Source organism: Mustela nivalis, assembly GCF_964662115.1.
Source record: "Mustela nivalis genome assembly, chromosome: 4".
Lineage (NCBI taxonomy): Eukaryota > Metazoa > Chordata > Mammalia > Carnivora > Mustelidae > Mustela > Mustela nivalis.
The window spans coordinates 34920800-34940082 of record NC_139023.1 but is presented as its reverse complement, the minus strand read 5'-3'; the positions used below and the strand labels follow the sequence as shown (position 1 = coordinate 34940082).

The window sequence follows — 19283 nt, the reverse complement described above, 5'->3', positions numbered from 1 at the left end:
AAAAGAGTAAGTAAAGAAATGTAATTGTGATCTAGAGATTCTCAGACTCCCTACTTCTGAATATTGGCCCCACTGCTATTACATACATATTTTTCTTGTAACTTAAAGTTCTCTCTGTGGAAGGTCTTCAGTTAGGGGTAAAAAGTCTTACAAGGACACCATTTAATAAAGGATGTAAACGTTCTACTAAGCAAAAGATTCATTTCCCCAAAAAAGCCAAACAGAAAACAATACGTTACTAATGTTTTCTATTTATTCATTAATAAAAAGTGCATAGTACAAGCCCTTTATCCCAGTCCAAGTACTCAGTAAAAGATTACAATAAACCCTGGATGGCACAGACATGATTTGTTTGGCATGACTTAAACATTGAAAAACAGCAATTCATACTTAGTACATCACATGACCACTTTCGCTTTTAACAAAGTAATCATTAGACATGGTAACAAATACATATGCTCTTCATTTAGAAATATCATGTTAAGACTAAATCTACTATTGCAACAACAAAAATTTAACCCCTTAAGTGTAAACTCTTCATTTCTCCTCAAGTTGCTGTTTTGTGTCTTAAGCTGACGAGCTGGTCAAATTTTAGCATGTTTATTTAGAGTGACAGGCTTTAATTCAGAGTGATACATTTCCAAGGTTCCTTTGAAAATAAAAGAATTCAGTCATTCTATAAACACTATCACATCACATACCACGATGACACTAAAAGTGACCATGGACTAGCTGAACCGTATAGTTACTTTAGAAAATTTCTGCAAGTTTATTTAAAATATGACTTGCTGGCCATGGGATAGTGCTTGGATAGATACATGATAAACTTTTACTATACACAGTTCCAATGTTAACTTTTTCCATATGGAAAGCTAGAAATCATTATTTTGCATAAGGGACATTACATGACTCTCAAACAAAATAAACTTATTGTTATTTGTGGAACATTTAAGAGCCCAAAGTGACTAAAATATGAAGCTTTATCTTTCCTTTCTCCAGATTATTTAAAAATGAATGGTAGCCACAGTTCCGGTGAATATAAGCCAAGTAATGAGTAAGAGTGTGCTCAATAAAAAGGCCACATGTAGAAGCTTTAAGAATTAAATAGAGTAATATAAATTACTAGTTAGGTTAACAGGAATACTTTATAAGCAGTAGTATGCGGTCTTTCTCAGGAATGCAGAGAAATTTTACAAGCAAAAAAACCCCAAAACTAAGTATTTCTCTAGGAACTTTTGTTCCTAATTAGACAGTCCATATAGAAAAGGTTAATATACTAGATGTACTGTCAATTAAGTGTATGTGACAGAAATGAAGAACCAGGAATGAGAATCTAGATTTGTAGGTCTCTAGCCAACTAACACTAGACACTCTTGTTTCCTCGTCAAGGCCAACTGGCTTCAACCAAAGCCAATTCTCAATTACTTGTGAGCCACAGATTCAGTGGATGCATCAGCATCTCTGCCAGAGGCTGGCTTTCTAGCAGCTTAGAGAACAGACTGCTAGGATGTATGTGCAAGCCTTCAAAGTCCAGGGGCCAAGGGCAGAAAAAGGAATGCTTATAGAGATTTAACTCCAACCTATGCCATCCCTGCCCTTTCCACATTGAATACTCTAACAGCTGTAAAGCTGAGAACGCTTCCAGTAGGCCACAGCAAGAGGAAGATTTAAATCTATGGTGCTCCCTTATCTAAGATTTGACTTACCTGTGTTATGATACCCCTCAATTAGCAATTAGTAACTAAGAATAGATGACACTATGTCAAGAAATTGAGCTCAAAGCTAAGATCCACGGAAGGAATGCAGGCAGTCAATATTGGATTATATAAGGAAATGAAGCCCTTAAAAAGTTTATGGCCTAAAATGTAATCATAATAAAGGGGGGAAAAATACCCTAGGAGCATCACACAATTGTATCAGAGACTCTATTAAACAGTACAATGATATAGAGAAGTTTATTAATTCATACATGTAATTTCTCAGATCGGTAACAGTGAAAAGCTAGACTGATCTGGGGGGAAAATCCTTACATCGATAGCAAAATATCTTCTAGCCCCCATAAACCATCTGTAATCACTTGCTAAGAAAAAAATTCCATAACCACATAGGTCATGCCAGACTTGTATTTATGCCATTTGTTTTCATTTTCTTTCAAACTGAGCAAAACAATACAACCTTTTACTTTTTATACATTTCAAAATTTTACTTATAATAATGTTCCTCCCCACCCCAATCCATCTTATTACTAGAAAAGAATGAGATAAGGGGTGAGAAAAAAGATCCTTGATTGCTTTTTCATTTTCCTCTTTTTCCCTTGGAGTAAACCATCAAATATTTTCTGAAGTTAGAAGGGTAACAAAAGACTCAATTTTTTCTTCACAGAAAAAAATAGGCTAAATAAGTAAACAGCATTCAAATGTCAGCAACCAAATAGGCCCCAATACAGCTTTCAGAGTTCCATTTAACAGGGAAGAGTTAGAACAGAAAAGGTTCCTGAGAGGCACCCATTTAACAAATAAATTATAGCTTAAATTATTACTGTATAGAATATACCTGGCAAAGGCAGAAAGCGTTAACTTTTTTCCTCCTTTCATGAACCTTATAAGGCTAAAATGGACTGTAAATCACCCACCATATTTAAATCATGCTTATTTAAAGTTCTCCTAATATTAGACATTTTTGTGGGAATAGAAAATTTAGTAAACAACTATTTCATTTCTTCTCCCCTCTTTTTTCTAGCTACATAAGCCAGTTGTAGTGGATGACACAGATCTGGAAAATATTCCAAAGGCTGCCACAGTCCCAAGAACTAGAAAAAACTGCTACCCACAAATAAACTATTAAGGTAAATGTAAATACAGTGTGGTTCTAATTTTTTTTTCATACAATCTCAGAGAACACCAAGTAACTTTATAAATACCTTATGAAAAAAAAGCAATTTTAAAAACCTATCAAAACTATTTAAAATATTTAAAGGCAGGATCCCAAATTTCCTTCAATCAGGCCAGAAATCATCACAAAAAAATTATGATCACAGTTACAAATAGAATGAGTGGAATGTTTAAGTTGAGGATAACCAAAAAGGCCCATGTAAAGTTTTTAATATAATCATTTACTCAAATATACTGTAAAAAGGAATGGTGATAACACAGGAAGCAAAAATAAGCTTGCGAGTGAAATTTCTAGAAGCTCATGAAAACAATACCATCCCATATTGCAGATGCAAAAGGAAAAACAGTCTAATGGGGTTAAGAGTACTCTGGTCATCTTCGTTCATTTGGTCGTGCAAGGTGTTAACTATTTTCACTTCCCATATCACAAAGTTAGTCCACAGGAGGGGCTGGTGGATCTTGTCCCTGGCATTAGAAAGACAGAAATTATGGAACCGACTTCTTGAATCCTAGTGCAACTGATCTAGCACATAATAAGAACTGAAGACATGACCCCCACCCTCCAATCCCTAATCATATACTTATTTGGACTTCTCTTGTGCTGTTACACCAGGGAACACTAGATTAACACTATAATTCACCAACGTTTGTCTCACTCCTCCCTGTGGTATGGAAGAAAGGGAAACTATGTAACAGTAAAATGATTTGGATGACACTGCTCTCCCTGACAGCTCCAGAGGTGACATTTACATCAATAAAGATGGCACCATCCCTCTGGCTCAGGGTGACCGAGCACATTACAAAGTAAGGTAGAGACTCTTGTTTCTCCCTACCGAAGGTCAATAAGGAAGCATGTGGCCCCTGTTGCTACTGGCAGGCATTCTGTGACCACAAAGGGAGCTCACTTTGGAGCGAAGCTGATGGCTGAAGAAAGAAAGTAGGTCTTTGATGATATTGTTTTTGGTTTGTGTGGTTTTTTTTTAAGATTTTATTTATTTATTTGACAGAGAGATCACAAGTAGGCAGAGAGGCAGGCAGAGAGGGAAGGGGAAGCAGGCCCCCTGCTGAGCAGAGAGCCTGATGTGAGGCTCGATCCTGGGACCTTGAGATCATGATCTCAGCGGAAGGTAGAGGCTTAACCCACTGAGCAACCCAGGCGCCCCCTCTGGTGATGTTGTTTAAAAATCCAAACACTAATCCTACTTCTCTGGATATCCTAATGTGTGAACCAATAGAGCCACTTGTTTAAACCAAGCAGAGCTGATCACTGTTACTTGCAAGAGAAAGTATGTGAACTGGAAGGGAAAGTTCAAAGTTTTTAGGAATCTTCAGGGAGATGCCATTTATTTATTGTGACACATTACAGGAGGTGCTGGTGGAGGCTGGTCAATTTTCTACTCGAAATTAGTATGTTTTCTTGTTTACTCCTTAGGGCAGTGGGCCTACTAGCCAAGAACTGCTGAGCTATGATGAAATAAGGTTTTGGGGCTGTCATCTTAAATTTCTGTCCCTTTCGATGGCTTCTAGGCCAGGTTATTAAGTTGGATTTCTTTAGCTGCAAATGTTGAGGAAGTTGCTCTCTGATATGAAAGTAATAAAACTATACCTAGAAAGTAAGAAAAAATACCAAGAAGAAAGCATCTTACCAGGATAACATACACGCTATTTTATGGATACCTTCTTCTCCAAAAGAAACAAAGAAAAAAAAATTTAAGGCTTTTTATATAGAGCTAATGATGCCTTCTTTCTTAATGTCAGCATGGCTATGTATCTAAATGTTCCTTTCCTAAACAAACCAAAGCACTGACCAATTATCATTCCACATTTGCTTTCTCCCACGTAAAGAGTTAGTTTAACTCAACTTCTAATATTAGCAATACAAGACTGTGGAAAAAAAGAAGTTATTTTAGGAATTCCACATGGTGAAGATTGGAGAAGGGAATCAGTGGGATAATTTGGTGTTCAACAAGTGAATTCACCATGTAAATATCTTTAAGGAAGTAATATCCAAGACAAATAGAAAAGAAAAAATATAAATACCCATTCTCCAAACGATTAAAAGGAATCCTTCCATGAAGTTTCTGTTAAAGACAGCACCAAAAACTCCCTGTTGGGTCACTTTATTTATCATGTTTTTTTATCTAGAAGGTTCTAAAAATGGTAGTTATCAGGACTATCAAGGTTTACTAACATGAATGATCCTACTTCTCCTTCGTCAGTTCAGTTGACCTATTATGCAGAAATGGAAGAGTTTAAGAGAAATTGGATGGGAAAACAAGAGGAAAAAGGGATTTCACCAGACAGGCTCAGGTCCTCTATTGTATTTAACAGCTAAGAAAGAAGGGGAGAAACTGAAGTAGAGGGAAAAACATTTGAACTAGTGAGCTAGTGAGAGAATTTAGGAAGCTGAAGGGACTAACTGTGAGGAACTGGGGAGTGGAAGACTGAGATTTGAGAATACTGCTGTGGTTTCTTACAAACTGGATTTTTTTTTTTTATATTAAGAAAGACTGGAATGTGAGTGAAGATTGGAATGTGTTTTAAAATTCTCTTTGGGCTACAGGTCTGTGCTTTTCTATGTAACTCCTTGAAGACTAAGCTATTTGGCGTTGCAAGATTTATAAGGACTCCACGGCAAGAACTTACTCCGTGAGTTAAATCTTCCTTTTGCTAATTCTGGTATTTCAGTCAAAACAAACTCCTCCCATTTCCAGGCCATACCCCTCCCTTATCCAAATGAATTTCTAATCCACAACACTTACATTATGAGGACTGGTTGGCTTGCCCGTTAGGTTGGATCCTCTTAGATTAGGAGGTCTCAGTAGAAACAAGATCACTGCAATAACCATCCAGGCCATCAAGATCATGGTAATACTGATGCCATTATCACCAGAGGGCCCTGGTACTAAAGACAAACAAAAAATATATTTGCAAAAAAAAACTGTAGCATGGTTATAACATTGTTAGATAATATAAAAAGAAATTCCAATATTTAAATGCCAATTTCAAAAATTGTATCAATATTAAAAGTTGTATAAATAACTTTAAGAAATGCAATTATGAAATACATCTTCAACTTCCCTTTCCTCTTGTGAGAATATCTAAATGGTTAATGGTATAAAACAGTCATAGGACAAAACCTATATTACATAAGGATTTTAATAGTCTAGTGGTTCTTAATATTTTGGTGTGATAGAATTCTTTGAGCATTTAGAAAAATTACGGATTCTTTCTACTCTAAGAACTCATGTATACACACTCAATTTTGCATATAATTTGGAAGGTTCATAAATGCAAAAAACCACCAATCCCTAGACACGTTGAGATCTATAAAACCCAGATTAAGACCACCTGATATACAGTAAAAACACTCTACTTCAGGACGGAAGAATTCTGCATTTTAATTACAGAAGCAGCATGAAAAAATAACAGAGTATAAGGAAAAGGGATTATCTGGGTTGTATAATATATAAATGAATTTCATGATATTCTCAAACAAAGAGTAATAATTTGGCCTTTGTTTTTGCAAAAAGAAGTTGGATTCAGATCTAGATATTCTAAAGTCTATGCATTTATCAAAAGAAAATTGTCAGGGCTGTGTGTGTTGGTCTCTCCCAGCTGCCTGAGGCAGCCATATCTTATTTAATCCATTATAACAAGTACCTAGCCTAGTGCTTGGCCCACAGTATGAGCTTAACAAGTTTCTAATAAATAAAACAAACTTATCGTTGAGGTACATTAGAGAACTCGGTTGCCAAAAATGAAAATTAAAGATTAGATTTCTAAAGAAAAACAGTGTATCTACATGGTTACTAAAATAGTTCACCAGGACTCTAACTGTTTAGTTTAGTTTCCCCGCCTGGAGAAAAAGAAGAAATACAGACAAGACATTGAAACTAAGCTGATGCACGAAACTGGGGTACATGGGCCCAGGTCTCACTCCCAAGCAAGGGAAGGGATGGGTGGCCTTACTGAGGCCAAGGGTTAGTGACCAAAAGGAACAACAGTCAAGCAATTGCTCCGCTGGCCCAGGCTGGAGAGGAATGTGGCCTCTTGTCCAAGCCCCCATCACTTCCCCAGAAACAGAAAATAACAGGACTCCAGGTCACCAAAACGGTGTTATCACACAATGCATTAGTATTTTTTTCCTCTGTAACATACCCATTCCTTTCTTTGTTCTCTCCAACTATATTAAACGTGCCTCCCTCGTAACTAAGACAATTTCTCCACTTGGCTTTAGATCACATCTCTCTTGCAGAGATCTTATCCATTACCTACTCTCTTATGTATTCAACACCGCTCCCCGTTGCAGCCATCCTGTAAATCACTTAAACACATCAACTTTCCCTACTTGGGGGGAAACAAATCCCTCCCTCAAACCCTTTCCTTGCCCAGCTATCAAAGCTAACAGCTTAAGAAATGACTACATTTCACTACCTCCCATTCACCCCTTCAGGCGGGTACCCACCTCCATCCTGGAAACAGCTCTTCAAAAGGTCGCCTATACCTCTCCATGCTTCTAAGTCTCATGGATAATTATAGAGCTCATTTTCCAGGACCATTCTCTCCTTTTAAAACACTTTCTTCCTTTGTCTTGCCTGACTACTACTTTCTTTCTTACACTTACGACTCCATATATGCTTATTCTCCTCTTCCTGGCTTTTATTTATTTATTTTTATTATTATTTTTAAAGATTTTATTTATTTGACACACAGAGAGAGAGAATAAGTAGGGGGAGCAGCAGGCAGAGGGAGAGGGAAAAGCGGAGTCCCCGCTGAGCAGGGAGCCAGATGCGGGGCTTGATCCCATAACCCTGAGATCATGATCTTTCATGATTAGAGATACTAGGTATCTGAACTGACTTGGACTTGCTGAAATATTCAGAAACAGAGATGAATGGAATCACTGAAGGCTTTCTGTGATTATCTGCAGTCCCTATGACAAGACACTTCATCAAGTCTCAAAACGGGTATGCTACTCAAATTCCTTCAGACTACATACATGCAGTGAAAACAAACAACTATAAGGAACAGCTTTTAAAAAACCCTTTTTTTAAAAAAGTTTTAGTTTTATTTAAGTAACGTCTACATCCACCATGGGGCTTGAAAGTTACTATCCAGAAATGAAGAGTTACACGCTCTTCTGACTGATCCAGCCAGGAGCCCGAAGGAGCAGCTATTTTAAAGTCAGTAAAGAGAGGTGGATAGGCTCTGGCCACTGTGTGTGTGTGTTTTTGTTTGTTTTTTCTTTTAAAGATTTTATTTATTTATTTGACAGAAAGAGATCACAAGTAGGCAGAGAGAGAGCAAGGGAAGCAGGCCCCCTGCTGAGCAGAGAGCCTGATGCAGGACTCAATCCCAGGACCCCGAGATCATGACCTGAGCGGAAGGCAGCGGCTTAACCCACTGAGCCACCCAGGTGCCCTGTTTGGCTTTTTTTTCTAAGTGAGTTTTCTTTTTTTGAGATTGTTTATTTATTTGAGAGAGAGGGAGAGAGAGAGATCACAAGTAGGCAGAGAGAGGAGGAAGGAGGCCCCCCACTGAGCAGAGAGCCCGATGAGGGGCTCAATCCCAGGACCCTGATCTCATGACCTGAGCCGAAGGCAGAGGCTTAAGCCACTGAGCCACCCAGGCGGCCCCACCACTGTGGTTTTTAGTGTGATAACTTTTTGGCACTTACAAATATCAGGGGCACAATCACATGGGAGTTACAAAATCTGTTTCCTTACTGTCTAGAAACTTTGTCTTAAGAGAGTAAATGCTTTTTATTCTAGGTCTGGAAAGACATGAAATAAAAAAATGTAAAAGGACTCTACATGAAAGTACAGCATTCTATTTTGCTTAAAGTTTAAGTCTTTAGTTACAAGCAAATGTATTACACATAGCTTACAAAGGGAATAGTCACAATAAAGCCATTAACTTAGCTGGATACCAGGAAGATGAAAGAGTAGAGAGGGAGGCTCTAAGAGCTGGTGGATCCCAAAGGATTATTTCTATAAATTGATACAGGTTTCCAGTGGAAAAGTAGAAAAAGAACAAGAGTGAATGTGGCACAGTAGCACCAGAAGGTTTTTCACTCCATAATTTTGGGGTTGTAGAGAATAATTACATTATCTCCAGCACAGCTACCTGTTTTCAAGTTGATTTACTCCAGAATCACGTTAGTGGTAGAGCCGGTTTCCATATAACGCTTTATCTGAAAGACAGTCTTTTGGAAGAGCGAGCAGACTTGCTCTGTACTGCTCTAGACAGCAAAACTATAGGTGAACACCACAATGAAGCGGAGGTTAGCTCAATATAAAGAATCATGCGGCAACTGAATCTGCTAACACATTGCAGCTAAATTCTGCTACCACACAAAGTCATGAGCTCCATATTCAATTAAATCATCTCAAATACATGCAATATGATACCATGGCAGGCACAATGAGTACTGTGATCTAATAAGAAATACAGATTTGGTTTTCATTCCAGTTCCTGGCAAAGAAATCCTAAAACCCTTGGAATTTCCTGAGAGACAGGAGAGAAATGTCATTTGTTGTTACTAATAATAAACTTGAATCTACACTAATGAGGTGACCTTGATGGGCCTCTTGAGAGCTTCAGGATGGGGTCTGCTTGCCAGAGTTGGACCATATAGTTAGAAAGCTGGAACTTTCAGCTCTACTCCCTAACCTCCAGAGAGGAGAGGGGCCGGAGATCGAGTTAATCACCAATGACCAATGATTTAGGCATTCACATCTACAGAATGGAATCTCCATAAAAACTCTGAACAGTGGGGTTCAGAGAGCTTCCTAATTGGTGAATACTTGGAAAATATTGGAGTACTGGGAAAGTGGCACACCCAGAGTAAACAGGGAAACTCTGCACCCCTCCGCCACATACCTTGCCCTGTACAACCCTTCTGTCTGACTGTTCTTTAGTTATACCCTTTATGATACACTCGTAACGTAAGTAAACTGTTTTCCTGAGTTCTGTGAGCCATTCTAGCAAATTACTGAAATTGAGAAGGGACTGTGGGGACTCTTAATTAATATGTATTTTATGAAAACAGCAAAAACTCACTGGAGAAAATTTAGAATACAAAGAAAAGTAATTCTATCACCCACAGGAAACAACTGCATAAACTGTTTAAAAATACGGCTTTCAGACAGGATTTCCACCAAATGCTGAAGGAAGCAGTAGAGAAAAACTGGCCAATGTAACTAAATTGATACTTAAGGTCTAAAGTTTTGTCTTTATATGTAGATTAAGAAATAAAATCTCACTCAAAGAAATAAAGAGTTTATTTGGTTTAAGGGGCGGCTGGTTCGAGCATGGTAAATACCACAAATGTAATATATACTTGTTTTTCCATAAGGAGTTCAATAAGATTATTTTCAACTAGAAGAACAGGTTTTAACTTAACCTGCTAGGGAAAAATTTTGAGCTGCTTGTCGGAGGGCATAGTGTAGATTAATGAATGCTACTGAAAAAATACAAGAGATCAAGACTGGAGGAACCACCACCCAGTATCCCAACAATCTAACACAAAGTCCGCACATGACCATTACCTTCTTGTTCAGAGGCTGCACCAGTGGACAATGATCTGACAAAATTTCTACTTTGGGTGAAGCACTGTACTAGCTCCTATTTCTCTAAGTTGTTGTATTTACAGAATTTAATGGGCCATCCGGTTTACACAGCAGTAACAATAATTAATAATGCAATTGAAGTCCTTCTATAATAGCACTTGCTGTATTTAGTGTCAGATACAAAAAAAAGTGGAGCTCAGCTTCAAGGATAGTAAGTATAAGCAACTAGCCTATTAATAAATGTGATTTGGGATTATGCCAAAAGCCTTAAAATTTACATAAAATGTAGGAGGGGGAGTTAAAATGTGGGGATTTATTGGGATCACACTTTAGTTGTTATCAACTTAAAATAGACTCTTCTAAGCTGTTTTATGTAAGTATCATGGTAACCACAAAACAAAAGCCTATAGTAAATACACAGAAGATAAAGAGAAAGAAATATAAGCATAACACTAAAGAAAGTCCTCAAACCACAAAGGAAGAAAGCAAGAGAAGAAAGGAACAGAAAGGAACTATAAAAACAGCCAGAAAATAATGAACACAATGGCAAGTATATATACCCATCACTAATTATTTTAACTGTAAGCAAACTAAATTCTCCAATCAAAAGACAGAGTGGTGGGGAGCCTGGCTGGCTCTGTCAGCATGTGACTTTTGATCTCAGGGTCATGAATTCGAGCCCCATGTTGGGTGCAGAGCTTACTTGGAGGGAGAAAAAAAAAAAAGCAGAGTGGCTGATGGATTAAGAAAACAAGACCTATCTATATGCTGCCTATAAGAGACTCACTTCAAATGTAATGACATACATAGACTGAAAGTGAAGGCACAGAAAAAGATATTCCATGCAAACAGAAACCAAAAGAAAGCTGGAGTAGCTATACTCATATCAGATAAAATCAATTTTAATACAAAGACTGTAAGAGACAAATAAGGGCATTACATAACGAAGGGGTAAATCCAGTAGGAGGATATGACATTTGCAAATATTTATAGGAACACCTAATATATAACAGACCTAAATGGAGAAACAGACAGCAATACAGTAATAGTAGAAGACTTTAATACCTCACTTATATCAGTGGACAGATCACCTAGACAGGAAATCAATATGGAAACATCAGCCTTAAATGACACATCAGACTAGATGGACTTAACTGTATACACAGAACATTCCAGCCAAAACCAACACAATACACATTCTTCCCAAATGTACACAGAACATTCTCTAGAACAAATCAGATGCTGACCACACTGAAATCATACTAAGGATCTTTTCCGACCACAGCAACATAAAACTAGAAGTCAACTATACAAAGAAAGTTGGAAAATTCACCAATATGTAGAGATTAAACACACTACTGAACAGCCAGTAGATTAAAGAAAAACAAAATTTTTTAAAGACAGTGTTCACCCACTTTTATTTTATTTATTTATTATTTTTAAAATTAGGCTCCAAACCCAACATGGGACTTGAACTCAGGACCCTAAGATCAAAAGTTACATGCTCTACTGACTGAACCAGCTAGGTGCCCCAGAAAAAATTTTTCATAGAATCCGAAAATATCCCAAATCAAACAAACATGGAAATATAACACCCAAATTTAGGGGATGCAGCAGAAGCAGTTCTAAGTGGGAAGGTCAGAGTGATAATGTTCTAAGTTCTAAGTTCTAAGTGGGAAGGTCAGAGTGATAAATGTCTGCCTCAAGAAATAAGGAAAGTCTAATTTTAAACCCCAAAAGAAAAAAAGAACAAATGAAGCCCAGAGTCAGTAGATATAAGGAAATACCAAAGACTAGAGTAGAAATAAATGATACATAAATTAAAAAGTTAACAGAAAAGATCAATACTGAGTCTCTGAAAAGATAAACAAAACTGACAAACCTTTAGTCAGACTAACCAGGAAAAAGAGGGACAGGACCCAGCTAAAATCAGAAATGAAAAAGGAGATGTTACAACTGACAGTACAGAAATATAAAGGATGAAAACAGACTAGTATGAATCATCATATACCATATTCTTGATATATAATCATATACCAAGAAATGAATAAATTCCTAGAAACATGCAGCCACCAACAGAAAATCTGAACAGACTGATAACTAGTAAGGAGAAGAATCAGTAATGAAAAACCTCCCAACAAACCAAAGTCCAGGACCAGATGGCTTTACTGATGAGTTCTACCAAACATTTTTTTTTAAAAGATATTATTTATTTATTTGGCAGAGAGCGCTAGAGAGCACAAGCAGGCAGAGCAGCAGAGGGAAAGGGAGAACGCTCCTCACTGAGGAGGGAGCCCGATGCAGGGCTTGATCACAGGACCCTGGGATCATGACCTGAGCCGAATGCAGATGCTTCACCAACTGAGTCACCCAGGTGCCCCAAACTAAAAGACTTCTGCACAGCAAAGAAAGCAATCAACAAAATAAAAAGGTAACCTACTGAATAAAAGAAAATATCTGCTCTTTAAAAAAAGATGGGGGTGCCTGGGTGGTACAGTCAGTTAAGCATTCAGCTCAGGTTGAGATCTCAGGGTCCTAAGATCGAGCCCTGCATCGGGTTCCACGCTCAGCACAGCATCTGCTTTGGACTCTCTCCCTTTCTCTCTGCTCCTTCCCACTGAGCACATGCTCAATGACTAAAATAAATCTTTTTTAAAAAAAATATTTTATTGGGCGCCTGGGTGGCTCAGTGGGTTAAGCCGCTGCCTTCAGCTCAGGTCATGATCTCAGGGTCCTGGGATCGAGTCCCGCATCGGGCTCTCTGCTCAACAGGGAGCCTGCTTCCTTCTCTCTCTCTCTGCCTGCCTCTCAGTGTACTTGTAATTTCTCTCTGTCAAATAAATAAATAAAATCTTAAAAAAAAAAATTTTATTTATTTATTTGACAGAGAGAGAGATCACAAGTAGGCAGAGAGGCAGGCAGAGAGAGAGGAGGAAGCACGCTCCCTGCCGAGCAGAGAGCCCAATGCAGGGCTTGATCCCACAGGACCCTGGATCATGACCTGAGCCGAAGGCAGAGGATTAACCTACTGAACCACCCAGGTGCCCCTAAAATAAATCTTAAAAAAAAAAAAGGAGAGAATATTTGCAAATCATATAAATATTCAAATATTTGAATATTTTTTGTGTTAATATTCAAAATATATAAAGAACCTATATAGCTCAATAGCAAAAAACAATCCGATTAAAAAATCATCAGAAGACTTGAATAGGCATTTTCCCAAAGACGACGCAGATGGCCAACAGATCAAAATCACTAGTCATCAGGAAATGCAAACAAAAGCATAATGAGGTATCATCTTATGCCTATTAGAAAGTCTATCACCCAAAAGACAGGAAATAAGTGTTGGTAAGACTATAGAGAAAAAGAGCCCTTGTGCACTGTGGGTAGGAAGGTAAACTGGTGCAGCCATTATGAAAGACAGTATGTAGTTTTCTCAAAAAATTTAAACAAGAACTACCATTATATGATCCAGCAATTCTACTTCTTGGTTTTTTACAAGGAAAATGAAAACATTAATTCAAAAAGATATATATGCACACCCATGTTCAATGCAGCACTATTTACAAGAGCTAAGAGCTGGAAACAATCAAGTGTCCATCAAGGAATGAATGGATAAAGAAGGTGCGGTGTACATATACAAGAGAATATTTTTCAGCCACAAAAACAATGAAATTTTGACATTGTAACAACATGGATGGATGTGAAATAAGAAAGACAGAGAAAGACAAATGCCGTATTATCTCACTTATATGTGGAATCCTACAAAACAAAACAAGCTCATAGACACAAAGAAACTACTGGTGATTGCCATAGGGAGGTGAAGGGTAGGAGAAAGTGAAGTGGAAGAAGGTAAAAAAAACAACTTAAAAATGTGCATACAAAGGATGCTTGTTCAATTATCATTTGTAATAGCAAAAAATATAAGAGCAGCCTAAAATTTCAATGTAAGGAAATAATTTAAACACCGGTATATCCCCGGGCGCTTGGGTGGCTAAGTCAGTTAAGCATCCAACTCCTTGATTTCGGCTCAGGTCATGAGGTCACAGTCATAAGCTAAAGGTCCAAGTCTGGTACTACACTCAGCAGGGAGTCTGCTTGAGATTTTCTAGCCCTCTCCCTCTGACCCCTCCCCTGCTTGCATGAATAAGCTTGTGTTCTAAAATAAATTTTTTTTTAACAATTTTTTTTTTTTAAACAAAGAGGGGCGCCTGGGTGGCTCAGTGGGTTAAAGCCTCTGCCTTTGGCTCAAGTCATGATCCCGGGGTCCTGGGATCGAGCCCCACATCAGGCTCTCTGCTCAGCAAGGAGCCTGCTTCTACCTCGCTCTCTGCCCGCCTCTCTGCCTAATTGTGATCTCTGCCTGCCAGATAAATAAATAAAATCTTTAAACAAACAAACATACAAACACTGGTGTATCTCCATAAAGTATTATTATTTAGTCAGTTACTATTTTTTAAGATAGTAAAATATATACTGATATGTTTATAATACAGTAGTGAAAAACAACACACACAAAGTGATTCCATTTTCCTAAGTGTTTTAAAATTAATTGTACCAGGTTTCAGACTCCCATTAATGTCACACTTCCGTTCTTAGTCAAATTATTATGCCCTACGACAGAACTGGCTTAAATGTTAGTTATTAGTTCCCCTCAAGTCATCTGTATCCTGAAAAAAAAAAAGATGTCTCACCTAATAGCCAGTCTAGGGGCACTGGGTGGCTCAGTCGGTTGAGCCTTCAACTCTGGGTTTTAGCTTCCATGGATTGTGAGATAGAGCCTCAAGTTGGCTCCGTGCTCAGTGGGGAATTTTCCTTTCCTTTCTATTCCTTTCCTTTCTCTCTCCCTCTGCCCCTCCCCCTATTTGTGTGCACCCTCTCTCTCTAAAATAAATCTTAAAAAAGAAAAAAAAAGTAGTCACCAAGTCTCTCAGCTATATTCACAATGCAGGATCCATCTTCCTGCTCACATTCTCACTTTGTATATCAACACTGCCATAAAGCTACACTGAGAAACCTTCCAACTACCTAAGCTCTCTTGAAAATGCCAATGTCAGAACCAAAAGGCCCCAAGTTTCCAAACCATAGGTAAGAATGGCTTCCTCCCTTCATTCAGAGGTTCCCAAAGCTGCCAATAGATGTAAAAAGATTATAGAGAAAGGGTGAGGGGTTTGTGCTAGTAGCCTTGGATGGTCCGGTAGGACCAGCCAAAAGTGCGCTGTTACACATATGTTTGCAAGAAAAAGGTCTGAAAAGTTTTGCACCAAGTTGTCAATAATGGTTATCTTTTAGTATTCTGGAAGTCTTATCTATGATTTTAAAATTTTCTTCAATGATCAGAGTTTGTTTTCGAGGCAAAAAAAAAAAATTTAATTAAAAAACGAAATATTTATGTAGGAAATACATTACTGAGAACCATTTCCTTAAACAGTAAACTGTAAGAAGAATTTCTGACAAATATTCACAGTTCTCTGTCCTCTAATTCTGCCCCCAGTGCTAAGGTTCCTCCTGTCCCATCATTACTTACATTCCTGAAGACATTCCGTGTCTGTGCAGTAGGACTGGGACTGCCTCAACTACAATGAATAAGAAGAAAGGAAAGTTAGCCATTGGACTTAACCAACAAGGGATAATCTTTATTAGAAAAGTCGTGTTTTATTTTTTAATGAATGTTACCATACTAGATATACCAGCAGAATACCAGCAGAATCAAACACTAACATAGACCACACTGAAGAGTAGTCCAGCTTTGGGGGCCTTTTTTCTACTAAAAATAATTTTCAAATATACTATGATCTAATGCAGTTCACTTATCTAAATTAAGGAATTTTTTTAAAAAGATTTTATTTATTTATTTGACAGAGATCACAAGTAGGCAGAGAGGCAAACAGAGAGAGAGAGGAGGAAGCAGGCTCCCCGCTGAGCAGAGAGCCTGATGCGGGACTCGATCCCAGGACCCTGAGATCATGACCCGGGTCGAAGGCAGCGGCTTAACCCACTAAGCCACCCAGGCGCCCCAAAATTAAGGAATTTTTTTAAAAAGCACCTCTGACAGGGGCATCTGGGTGGCTCAGTGGGTTAGGCCTCTGCCTTCGGCTCGGGTCGTGATCACAGGGTCCTGGGTTCGAGCCCTGCGTCGGGCTCTCTGCTCAGCGGGGAGCCTGCTTCCTCCTCTCTCTATCTGCCTGCCTCTCTGGCTACTTGTAATCTCTCTCTGTCAAATAAATAAATAAAATCTTTAAAAAAAAAAAAAAGCACCTGTGATAGAGACTCCTACTGCACGTTAATAGACTTCCCAAAGGAAAAGCTGTCAACTATAGAACACGACTAGAGAGTACACTCTGTTAATGAGATTTTTTTCTCACTGAAAATTAGAAGCAGATCAAGAAAAAACCAGATTCTATTTGTAGAAAATGTATCTTTGAAAGGGAGCAATCTATTTTTCTCCCTTTTTGCTTGTATTTGCATAAGCAGTGGCTGGATAAATAAGAAACTAATAAAAATGGATACCACAGGGGTTGAGAGGGGATGGAGGAGTAGACTCTGACAGAGACTAAAGTTGAAGTTTCCAATGTCTCTTTTTCCACAATTTAATTTGCAAACCATGTGCTTATCAATTTTCAAAAGAAAATGTAAAAAGAAAAAAATAATCGTAGACATATATCATCTTTTTATGTTCACCTATGCTGAGACATTTTAGGATGTTTAGAAACGATAATATGATAAACCTTAAAATAGAGATGACTATATAGTAAAGAGAAGGAGGAGCATGGAACTTTTCAAATCAGCCTTGTTACTTTGTAATAATACCCTTTCTGCATTACAGCAAAAACTCAACACTTGCAGTTGCTTGGGGAAAAGCAACAACAGAGTTGTTGTGCTTAGCTGGTTAAGTATGAGCTCTGCAGAAAGACCTGGTCTTTAAGTCTGGATCTGCAACTTTCTAGAGTTTCAAGGTCTTGGAAAAGGTCTTTAATACTTCTAAGCTTGAGTTCCCTCACCTGGTAAATCAGGTATACTGTTACCTATATTTGAGTACTAGTGAGAATTAAAACAGATAATGCATATGAAATGTAGTAACAACCCAAAAAATGTTAGTGATTATTACTACTGTGCCACACAAATTATAACCTCATCTAAGCAATTACTGCAATTAACTACACAAATCATTTTGTAATTTGTTCTCTAAGAGGACTGGACTTGCTTTGGTGTGTACCTCTAAAAGTCGTCCTACTTGAACTAAAATGGGAAAACAGATCATAATGTAAAAATATGCTGTATATCCTAGCCCTAAATATGAAAGGAATTAATCAAAAAACTTCAAAAATTATACATTCTATGGCCATTATCAAAAAGACAAAAAACAACAAGTGTTGATGAGGACATGGAGAGAAGGGAGCCCTTGTGCAATGCTGGTGGGAATGTAATTTGGTGCAAGCCACTATGGAAAACAGTATGGAAGTTCCTCAAAAAATTAAAAATAGAATCACGGTATGATTCAGCAATTCCACTTCTGGGTATTTATCTAAAGAAAAGGAAAGTTCTAGTTTGAAAATATATGCACCCCCCATTTCAGCATTGCAACATTACTTACAATAGCCAAGACATAGAAGCAAGCTAAATGTCCACCAGTGTACAAATGGGTAAGGAAAACATGGCAAACATACACAATGGGATATTACTCAGCCATTTGCAACAACAAGGATGGACTGGGAAGACATCAGGCTAAGTGAAGGTAGTCACAAAGAAAACATAAATACTATATGATCTCATATATTGTGGAATATAAAAACAAAAAGCAAACAGTTTATGGAAATAGAGACCAGATTATTATTTTGCCCAGATCCATCACAGAAATCACTGTGTGTGGCAGCCCTGGCCTGATGAAATGTATTTTTTAAGTAACAAGACCTGAATGTTAAAACGATTCCCTGATCCATGGGCTGCAGACACTCCACGGTGTGTTAGCAGGTATGAAAACAACATTCACTTTGTTGGAGATCATCATCACAGCTCTTGAGTAACCAGGTACATTGTCCAGGAGCAGTAATAATTTGAAAGGAATCTCTTTTTTTCTGAGCAGTAAGTCTCAGCGGGTTTAAAATATTCAGTAAACCATGTTGTAAGCAGACTGCTGTCAAGCAGGCTTTGCTGTTCCATTTACAGAGCACAGCAGAACAGAATCAGAATAATTCTTAAGAACCCTAGAATTTGGGGAACAGTAAGCACTTGATTTCAGCTTGAAGTTACCACCTACATTAGCCTCTAATAAGACAGTCAACTTGTCCTCTGAAGCCAAGTATTGACATAACTTTCCTCTCTGGCTAAGAAAGTACTAAACGGTGTCTTCTTCCAATAGAAGCTTTTTTATCTTCGTTGAAAATCTAGTGTTAGGGACGTGTGGGTGGCTCAGTCATTAAGTGTCTGCCTTCAGCTCAGGTCATGATCCCAGGTTCCTGGGATGGAGTCCCGCATTGGGCTCCCTGCTCAGTGGGAAGCCTGCTTCTCTCTCACTTTCCCTGCTTGTGTTCCTTCTGTTGCTATATCTTCTATCAAATAAATAAATACAGTATTTTTTAAAAGAAAAAAAGAAAATCTAGTGTTCCGTATGGTTACCTTCATGACTATCTCAGCTAGATCTTCTGGGTAACTTGCTGCAGCTTCAACAGCAACACTAGAGGCTTTACCTTGCACTTTTTGTTATGGAGATCACCTCTTTCCTTAAAACTCATGAATAACCTCTGTTAGCTTCAAACTTTTTCTTCTGCAGCTTCTTCACCCCTCTCAGACTTCAGACTTCATGGAATTGAAGAGATTT

At 38.0% G+C, this 19283-nt stretch overlaps 2 protein-coding genes across 7 annotated transcripts in view; one reads left to right on the top strand and one right to left on the bottom strand.

The window, feature by feature from the left end:
* Positions 1-19283, top strand: part of LIAS (lipoic acid synthetase) — a 475402-nt gene that overhangs the window by 73300 nt on the left and 382819 nt on the right. The window lies entirely within an intron of this gene.
* Positions 232-19283, bottom strand: part of SMIM14 (small integral membrane protein 14) — a 74689-nt gene continuing 55637 nt past the window's right edge. For all 6 annotated transcript variants that reach the window (XM_082728906.1, XM_082728907.1, XM_082728908.1 and 3 more), the window contains 3 exons: positions 15993-16041; positions 5654-5796; positions 232-3356 (listed from right to left, as the gene is read on the bottom strand). In XM_082728906.1, coding sequence (XP_082585032.1) covers positions 3324-3356; positions 5654-5796; positions 15993-16041 — 225 coding nt within the window. In that variant the 3' untranslated portion in view covers positions 232-3323. The remainder of the gene's footprint in view (positions 3357-5653; positions 5797-15992; positions 16042-19283) is intronic.